General features: G+C 40.5%; 1 protein-coding gene across 1 annotated transcript; it reads left to right on the top strand.

Annotated features, from left to right (window-relative positions):
• Positions 1 to 350: 350 nt before the first annotated feature.
• On the top strand, positions 351 to 8,727 carry litafd (LITAF domain containing). The gene is made up of 5 exons (XM_080043246.1): positions 351 to 443; positions 5,042 to 5,088; positions 5,187 to 5,282; positions 5,808 to 6,012; positions 7,637 to 8,727. Exons 2-5 carry the CDS (start codon positions 5,046 to 5,048, stop codon positions 7,752 to 7,754), a joined length of 462 nt encoding a protein of 153 aa, XP_079899372.1. The 5' UTR covers positions 351 to 443; positions 5,042 to 5,045; the 3' UTR covers positions 7,755 to 8,727.
• The last annotated feature ends 1,921 nt before the right edge of the window (positions 8,728 to 10,648 follow it).

Genomic DNA, 10,648 nt, shown 5'->3' with positions numbered 1-10,648 from the left:
ATTAATTTATCATCACAGAGCCTGTAATTAATTAGATTAATTTTTTTAATCGCTTGACAGCCCTACAAATTATGTCACTCAAACTCACTCAGGTAACACCTGGGCTACATGTATTCTCTTGTAGGAACACACAGCTGCAATAGAGAAACAGGTTATTCTCATTTAAGAGTGACACACGCACACACACACACACACTCCCATGAAACAAAGAACAAGTTAAAAAAGACCAGTACAGCCTTTTGAATAGCTACACCTAAACCACTGAATGACTCAGTCCCGCTGCATATTCAGCTCTTTGTGGATGAGGGCCGGGCTATGGGCGTGACCGGGGAGTGGTGTGTACAGGTACAGGTGAAACAGGTGGACCACTCGGCTATTGGGACTCTACATCAGTAGCAGCTTACATACATCTCTGCTCACACTGACCGCAGCAACCAGTCAAGGTAAGACTGTCAGAGAAAAAATGGTGGACTTGATTGTACAGATAGCACAGAGTTTTGTTTGGGTTGAATGACAAAAGACAGACAAACAGACTGGTTAGTTATTTGGTGGTTGAGATACAAGAAGAAATAGTGCCATCCAAGAGGTCTTTTATTAGTTTTTCTCAAAGGACTCGCTGTGGCATAAATCAGTGGGAACATGATCAACAAGTTTGTATATCCTTAAACTCATCAGGCTTCAGGGAGATTTCAGACAGGAAGTAAACTTATATTTTATGACTATTTCTGGTCATTTTGGCTGTAGTTTGCCACCTCTTTTGGGTTTGTTTGTTTGTTTTTATTATTATCATATATCTGGCTTTTAAAAGCCTACGTACAGCCATGGGTGTAGCCCAGGATACAAGGCGCTGTGAAAATAGTGCAGCTCCTGTTCATTGACATGTTGTAGATTTTCTGGTATTTCTAGGTTTAAAGTGAATGTGTCATTCAGCTGAACTAGGATCTGTTGGGGCATAAGGAGTATGTGTGTATGTAAGAATGTATGTTTGCATGTTTGTATGCACTTGATTTTTTGCCATTCCCGACAGTAACACTGTATTATCGCCAACATTACGTATCAAAAATAGACTTTTTGATGCAATATGAAGTTTCAATAGTGTTCCTTAGCTACCTTGATTAAGGTTAACAAGTTATTTGTAACAGTGCTTTCTGCAGTAGTTCTGGCCGTATCAGCTCTACAATAATGGGATCAGTAGTCAGAAAAGCAGGCGTGACAATGAGAAGCAGTAGGATTAAATACCTTTTCATGGAATGTTGGTTTGTCAGATTTAGAGAAGACGCTGACCAGTTTCACATAATACCAATGACACACAATTGTATCTTTCTTAAAGTGTTGCTGAGGCACCATTATGTCGATGGCTCTCATAAAAAAAAAATTAATACAAAGGTAAAAGAATATTAAAGTACAAATTAATAATAATAATAGTAATAATTGAAATAATAGTTGTATTCAACTTTATTTATACAGCAAAACAAACTCCTCTTAATATTATCGTCCAAAATGATCCTCAACACAAAAAAACACACTGAGATCTGATTTAACGCTCGAACCACTTTAATTTCATCTGTTACGTTGACGTCATTTAAGTGTCCATGAAATGTTGAATTTATTCTCAACCTTTAATTCTCTTTGACTGTGATAAGTGGTCAACTTAAGTAGCTCCCACATCCCACTCCTAAATGACCCTCTCCTCCTTTTATCAGCTGATCATTGAAATGCATCCTGGATGTAGACAGTGAGCATTCCTTTCCCTTTCTCTCACAGAGAGTCAGGTTCTACTGGCACAGCTGTAACATACATTAGGGACCACACCTAGACTCAGATGTGTCTCCAGTGGATCAATCTATTCAAATAAAAAATGGGCTTTTTTAACATCAGAAAGAGAAGAGTTAACTATAGGACTTAATTAGAACTGGCTCACTAACTGGGCCAGTTTCCCTGGATCGGTCGCACCCATATTTTCCTCAACGGGTCCACTCCCAGACACCTGCCTCAGTTATGAAGCTGTGGAGGAGGCAAACGCCTTCTGAACTGAGGTCATGTGCCTCTGTCTCTACTGCCTCTCTCACAGAGGAAGTGTTGTTTCATTAGGAGCCTTTAACTTTCCCCTGCTTTTTTTTTTTTTTAAAGAATCTCTGCAATGTAGAAGATGAATGTTTCCGGAGCTGCACCCAGTGGCTGCCTCCACTCAGTAACCTCACCTCCCCTCTGATGCCTGAAAGCATTTTTTTTGTCACTTCAGTTAAAAAAAAGAAGGTTTCACTAAAAGTGTTGTCTTGGTTGTTGGATATTCAAGGCCCTCTTCAGGGGATCTTGAACGCCCCATGCCCGCCCTATTCAGTTTGCTTTACCAATCATGATTACTTGAGACAGAAAAACATCTCAAACATTCATACGCCCAAACCATAGAAAAACATGAAACAACTCTGACAGGACTTCGCATAACTCCTTGTTCAACCTGAATCCAACACGCCCACGACACCAATTAATGTCCCAGAAGTTTGTGGTGAAGTAGAACGCAGCCACCCAGTGAAGGAGCAACTCAGCCACTTGTCAGAGATCAGTGCTCCTAACCCCGACAATTGGCTTTTACTATTGGGGTTTGTATCAGAACAAATGTGTCTGTTTTATGCTGAGATTCAGGCTAGCTAGAATTAACTGAATATGTTTTGGCAGTGAAAATACAGCATTTTGTAAATAGATTTAAGTGCACATTTGCGTCCTTCCGGCCTTGTGTTTGACAGCTTTCGGGGCTGTTACAAAATGTTTACCTACACCCAGCCATCCACCTAGCCTGGCTCCGCCCGCCTACCTACTTCCGCTCAATTTTCATTTCACTTCAGTAGTCAGTCTGGGGGTGGGGTGTGTTAGTGGGATTCTGCTCGTCTACATTTTTGGCGGTCCAATCAGCGATCAGAGCGAGTGGCTGAGAACGATGACGTCGAAGTCGCGCTCCAGTTTCAGTTGAATGCTGCGTTCCTTTATACTCGGAACTCGGAAATATCGGACTTGATAGTTCCGAGTTCCGACCTGTCTGTGTTCCAGTGCATCTGCTCGGGAAAGTATGGACGCCTACAACCTTTCTCATCCAAATAACTAAACGTTAGGCTCTAGCAAGTTACCGTTGCCAGGTACCGGTAGATCCATAGACTACAATATAGTGAAGTCGGAAATTTCCTATTTCCCTGTACAACTGAAACGTACCGCCAGAAGCTGGCTCGTGACATACGTCTGACCAAACGTGATGTGATTGGTTGGCTAATCCAGAATGGCACTGGGCAGATCTAATAGTTTTAAACTTCAACAGACACCCGCCTCCAAGTGAGTGAACATTTGCCAATTACAGCACTTCCAGACCTTCTGTACAAATGAAATTAAGTACAATGGTCTGGTTGGACCAGGCTACCATCCACCTCTATGTATAAACTGTTTATCATACATGTACATTTCAGGTTTTTTCCACACACTCAACAGATTTCAGAGAGATTATTGTGAGGCAGCGGTTTTGTCTTTAGTGCCCCTCCCTCAGTCTGTGACACAGGAGAAGCATGTTGTTCCGTCACATTCCTGCATAAACATGGGTGTATATGGGAACAGTGTGTGTGTGACACAATGACAAAGTATGTCATCAACTCCAAGTCCATGCTTTCATGAATGATGGGAGGAATGTTTTTGAATGGTTGGAGGAAAGTGTGTGTGTGTTGCCCAAAGTGTTTAGAATACATGACAATCAAGTTTATCTCTGTGTACATGTGTGCGTGTGTGTGTGTGTGTGTGTGTGTGTGTGTGTGTGTGTGTGTGGGGTAGCTACAGATTGTTTTTTGTGTTTGTTCATATGAAAAGAGAGAGACAAAGGAGACAAAAGGAGATGAAAGAAATGTCGAGAGGTAGACAGTCATATGCACCTTAGTATCAGGCAGGTTTTTCCAGTACAGGATCATTATATTAAACTGCTCTTAAGACTTTTGTCTTTCAATGTGACTAAAGGCACAGGCAGACAACAGCGAGTGCAGCAGAGCAGCTGTTAGGCCAAGACAAACACTAGACTAAACATGCTCCATCAGGGCCCTTGTTTACATGCACAGATATTGTATACCTATTGTATAGACATCATTGAGTGGAACTAAAGTGCTTTACATTTCACTACAATGCATTATTCTCATATGAATGGGATATTTCTGACTGACTGTCTTGCTGCATTCTTTGGATGATCTAGTATGTTATCTTGATGGCTGATATTAGTCGGCTTGTGGTGTAATTTGATATCGAAGATGTGTCATAAATTGATGCTCTACGTGCCAGTGTAAAGAGTAGGCAACCACCATAGAGACATGTATATGCACAGATTAAAAAGAGTCTGAACAAATGTCATTAACTTTATTCCAGTAACTGTTAAATCAAGGCGTGGTAGCGTCTTCAGAAAAAGCCTTACGTTGATAGGCTGCTGGATAATAGTTACCATTTTATTTGCAAATGTTCTGTTGATCTGTGAAAGTGTGTCAGTATTTTGTTGAGCAAGGAGTATTTAATTTTAAGAATCAAATAAAATCCTGTTTCCAATAGCCACTCAATATATTTATGGTGTTAATGCCACAATGCATCATTTTATCCAAAGTAATAATATCAGCCTCTGAGTGCTCCCTGTCTCCTCTCCTGTGTCAAGTTACTAACAATGCAAAAAACCAACATACTGCTTCCCATATAAATGTTGTCAATCTATTTTATGACTTTTCTCATGTCATTCAAAGAAAGTTGTGGATGTTATCCACTTTTAAAAGTCACAATATGGTCATATCAACAAAAAGGATGTCTATGTGATGGTTGATGACTAGAAGCTTATCGTTTAGAAATCAGAGGGGACTTTTGGATGTTGAGGTATAATGACAATTGCCCCTGGCCCCAAGCTTTCAAGGGCCCCCATAAATGTCTTGAAATAGTTTTAAAACGATTTAGGGCCCCGAAATGACTAAATCCGCCCCTGCTGTTAATGAAGAGAAATAGTAAAAAAAAACATGCTCTCTCTCTCTCTCTCTGTTTGCAGCACAATGAATACAGATGGAACAGTACCCCCTCCCTACGTCATACCAGGTAAACCTAATCCTCGATACAGCCACTACAGTATGCTCACACATCATCAGACTGGCTCATCTAACTCCATCTTGTTTCCCTCTCTCCCTCTGGTCCAGTGGAAGGCCAGGGGCCGGATGTGAAGGTTTACAAAGTCCACAGCCCGTTCAGCTTCACCGACCCACATCAGCAGCATGCCACTCATGTCACGCCAGGTAAAGCCACACACTACCGGGACACACGTGTGAAAAAAGCTTAGCTCACATTGGTTTTAGTAGGCTACACGGCTAGTAAAAACCTCCTACGAGGAACTTTAAAATGTTTATGAAACAGTCAAATTTTTCCTCTGATGATCACAAATGACCTGTAACTGCAAACCATCAGTGAAAAGGATGCTATATTTTTATAGTTAATATTAATGCCTTTGCTCAGATCCAATTTCAACCGGGAATTTATACTAAATGCTTTACGGATGGGAAGACCGGAACATCTTGTGTTTCCCGAATGGTACTAAATCAAAGTTTTACTTTGTTCACCATCACCACATTAACTTTATGAATCTTATAGTCACATACTGTAAATACATTACCTTCTGCAGTCTCTCTTGAACTCGCTTCCTAAATACATGCACCCTTTTGTCCAAAGGTGCCACTAGAATCAACAAAAAATAAAAGTTTCTCGTAGCTTCTTTAACTTTGCTGTTTTCTTTCTCATCCTCTCTTTCCTTCTCCCTCCAACAGATTTCTCGAGTGGTGGTGGTGGCAAGGGCGGGGCAGGCCTGGACAGTGGAGCTAGCAAGAACAAGTTTGTGAGCTACGAAACGTCGCTGGGGGATACACCCGGCAGGACAACCTGCTCCTCCTGCCAGCAGGAGGTCATGACCAACGTCACCTACAAAGCAGGGAGATACGCCTGGCTCATGTGCCTACTCTTCATCTGCCTCGGGTGAGTGTGTAGTTCAGGGCGCTCCGCCTTATGGCATGGCCCCACTAAGCTCCTTCTGGGACATCAGGGCAAATAGTTCTTATACAACATTCATCACTGTTAACTCCATGTGCAGTGCATGCATTATGCATATAAAGAGCAGATATAAGCCAGTGCAGACTAGGGCAATGCCACATTTCTAGAAAGCAGGACCTACCACAGTTGACACTGTTAATAAAGCTATAATGTGTAACTTTTTCATATAAATGAGTGTTGGTTACATTCAAGCCATCAACAAACAAGTTGACACAAAGTTGATTAAAGGGATAGTATTATTTTTTTCAGTGTTTTTAAAGTGGGGTTGTATGGGGTGGTACTTATACTTAGTTAGTGTGTTACCTTATGGAGACGGTGATCAGTACAGTCACTAAGGAGCTGGGGGAGACGTCGCTGTAGCAGAAGTCAGCGTTGTACTGTTGCAGAGAAGGCCAAAAGAAAAACGTATTTCCTCCACACATATATGCTAACTTAAAATCAAAAATCTCTTTGTATCACTCCGCAAATCAGCTGCTCAACTCAGAGCTACTGTGAATTATTCAAGAGACACAAGAAAACAAAACAAAAAACTCAGTGTAGCATAGAATTGAACGAATATTTATGTTTTAAATAAGCATTTATATATGTGGAGAATTATTTTTTCTACTTCTGGTCTTGTCTGCAACACTACAGGCTGACTACTACAGCTACATCTCCCCTACACTCCTTATAGTGACTGCACTGATTGTCAACTCCATAAGGTTACACACTAACTATGCCTAAGTACCCCATACAACAACCCCACTTCAAAAATACTGAACTATCCCTTTAACTCTATCAACTCCACAAAACTCTATTTCTCAATATGGCAGTGTTTACAAACTGGTGTCACCCCCCCGAAACTGGCGCAGGAGCTCAGAAAAATCCCAAAAAGCGCCATAGAAATGTTTCAGTTGTTTATGTCAACTGCTAAGATAAACCTGAAGGTATACAATCCATGCGCGTTCACTGAAGGCTTACCTAATGTAGATGTGCCGACAGTGATGTTGTTATAACTCAGGATTCCTCACGGGGGCAATATAAGTTATATACTATATCTTTAAGTTTAAACCCATCAAATGAACAGATTAAATTTGGCATACAGTGACCCCGGGTGCAGTAAAGCGCTTTGTATGAATGTGTCCAATATACAGTAAGTAGTGTGGTACATCTAAAATAAATAGCAAATTTAAACTTGTTACAGCTTATTAAATTGTGATTAGATTTTTGGCTGCAAGAAAAATGCATCTGTCTTTATCTAATGCCGGACATTAGGAAGGACATTTCAATTTTAAATAATTTTGCTAAAGGGAGGATAGTTTGGATAACTGTTGAGGTGAGCATTCATCCTGTTGTTTCCTTTTATTTTTATTTTTTAAATTAATTGATATAGGACTATAAAATTCAGCTGCCCTCCACACACAAATCATTTCCATACAGTCCCTAAAAACAAATGATCCAAACCAAACATTCATAAGTGTCAGTACAAAGTAAAACATGACATTTGGCTGCGTGACACTTACTCCAACACTCTCTTTGTGCGTGTGTGTGTGGTGTGTATGTGTTGCAGGTTGGTCTTGTGCTGCTGCCTGATTCCTTTCTTCATGAATAAGTTCAAGGACGCATACCACACTTGCCCGCGCTGCAACAGAGTCCTGCACGTCGAGAAGAGAAAATGCTGTAAATGATGAACACGAGGGCAGAAATCGACCCATAGAAATATTAAATGACATCCTGCTACTTTTGTCTGCGTTGTTGGACGTAGCTTATTTCTGTGGATGAGCCTTTGCTATAAGCCAAAGGCAAAATCTAACATATAATTGGAAAACTGGGATCAAATGTGTTTTTCAAAGCTTAAATATCACATGTAAAGCTCTCGTTAAAGATAAATCAAGCACACCCAATATACAGTACTTTTCTTTTTTTTGGGAGCTGTTTTAATTTTTTTTCTGTCCCATTCCAGCAGAAAAATACTAGCCTATATAAATATATTATCCTCCTCAGAAACTTCTGCATACATTATGTTGTTAAAATGAAGGTTTGTACATACACTTTATTAAATACTTTATCTTTCAAGGGATTGTGCATTTGAAATTATAACAGACCAGGCTGGACATTGGAAGGGATTGAAACAACTATTGAATAAATAGCAGCGCCGCCAAAAACAAGTGAGAGCAACAATTACAACATTTGCTCGCCTTCAGTTATCAGACCAATGTGTTTTATTTGTGTTGTATTTAGATGTCTTAAGCCATGGAATACTAATATATTTAGGAATTTTTAATCTTTACATTAAAACCAAACAGGTTTATGTGAATCCTTGACAATACACTAAACTATGGGACACGTCTAAAGTGCTGAATTGTTTACATAAACAAACAGGAAAATGTTTTAACAATTCCTGCGCTAAATCTAATATATTTTTGTCCGACTGCTTATTTTTAGTTTTGTTCTAGCTTTAAAAAAAAATATATATATTTCTGCTCCATAACACAATAACTGTAAAATGTATAAAGACAAAGCAGTCATGATGTTGTTGTGAGGGAAGTGCCCGCTGGATGAAACTTAATGTGCTTGGACTTCTTTTACTGTTAACTATTTTATTGCGTTATTTCTCTAATAAAAGTACATGGACAATATATGGCCAACTGTCTGCTGTGATTCGGTTTGGCCTTTTTTTTCTTGCACTATAACCTATTCCAAAAAAGGTCAGGGTCAACCAGCTGACCTGTTGGTTAAATCTGTGGTTTGTTTCTACAAAGCTCTGAGTTGCAACAGCACAAGAATATGAGCAGATATACTGTATATATCTTTAAACCCAAAATATTTGGGAAGTCCTGTCAACTGAGCAAACCGCATCGCCTGTGGAAAATGAATCCTGCAAAAGCTCAAGAACAGCTACTAAAGGGACCTTTTCTGAGACTGTTCGTAAACTGCTCTTTCCAAGGTCGAGGATCAGCTTTCACTGTTTTTGTTGGATCCCAAAGTAACCAACGCCATTGATGTTAATGTTTATCCTGCATTCAGTGATACATTTAGCCATGCTAGCATCATGGTTAAACCCCATGGACATATAAAGAAACATGGTTCAACCCATGGGTTTGACAGATGGTAGAGTGGGTCAGTTTGTTGACCAGCCAGCCACTTTGGTCCAGGCTGAATTCTCACAACTATTGGTTGAACTGCCATGAATTGTACGAGTTTGTGATCCCAATCCGTGATGTTCCAAATACCTCGGCTGTACTTTGTGTTTAGTGATAATAAGAAAATGTTAGCATGCTAACAAGCTAAACAAAGACAGTGAACACGGTGAACATTATACCTGCTCATCAAGTTATCAAAGTCATCGTGGGCATGTTAGCTCAAAGCTGTGCCAGTTGTGGCAATTGTTAAAATTTAAACCAAACCACATACCAGCTTGAGCAACACCAGCGCACGGAGCTGCTCGTGTAATTGAGTCAGTCCAATGTTCCCAGTGCTCAATGTTCCCCAATTCTATATGGCACCATTGGGAACATAAAAAAAGGTTCAATCTTCCCAGGGATTCAATGTTCATCAAGTCAAATAGAAATATGCTCCTCCAGACATATGCATTTTCAAAGGTAAACCTTGTTTTACCCCCATCATAGTACAGTAGGCCTAGTGTCAAAAGTCTGACCTAAAAGAATTAGGCTATACTACTCTGCAACTACCAAAAGCCTGGGAACCACACGATTCCCTCCGCTTTTCTGTATATTGGCTGGATCCCTGAAAATGTCAGTAGGCCTAATATAAAATATGGTTCTGTATTTGTCAAAACAAATTGGTATTTGTAGTGGATGCAGGCAAGTCGGGAGCGTATCAATGTTCCCAGACCCCTAACCCTCCTATTCTAACCTCTCCCTGTCCCCTTAGTTACCACCCAGCTGTGATGCCTAAACCTAATCGCCAATTTCAGGAACATAAGGCTGTGGGATTAATTGTGTCCCATTTGGTGCAATATAAACCTGGGAACATTGAGCCCTGGGAAAGTCTTGGATGTCTATGAGGATTTCCGTCAATGCAAGTAGCAACATATCTACAACTTAAAGGGTTCAAACCAGTTTAAAATCTTGAACGACTGGGTAGGTTGACATTTTGGGAGACAAGCTAATCCGCTTTGTAGCCAAGAGTTCGATGACAAGATTGGCACCACATCAATTTGTACATTAAGTAATTGTTAGTCGCCAGCCAGTTAGCTTGATTTAGCTTAGCGCACACACTGGCAGTAAAGAAAAACAGCATGCCAGGCAAAGGGCAGACTCCAGCAAGTTATTGCTCTCAGTAAAGAAATAGTTCTGTACAAGGTCAATATCTACCTTAAACTTGACCTTTGTACACAGTGGCGTGCACAGGTAGACCTGAAGTGGTGCTGAAGCACCTGCCCTTTTCCCCTGGCCCAATCAAGTGACCTTTTGAAAAAAAATAAAAAAATGGCGCGTTGCCGCAGCAGTGTACAGCTGCTGCACACACACACACCTACTCCCCAGCCTGCCCTGCCCCACCAGCGAGGTAACGCATACATTGAATGGAGTCAAGAGTGTATTGTTTGCCCCCTAAGCCT

This window comes from Ammodytes marinus, assembly GCF_949987685.1.
Source record: "Ammodytes marinus genome assembly, chromosome: 16".
Taxonomy (NCBI): domain Eukaryota; kingdom Metazoa; phylum Chordata; class Actinopteri; order Uranoscopiformes; family Ammodytidae; genus Ammodytes; species Ammodytes marinus.
The sequence above is the reverse complement of the archived record's forward strand: the minus strand, read 5'-3'. Positions and strand labels throughout refer to the sequence as shown.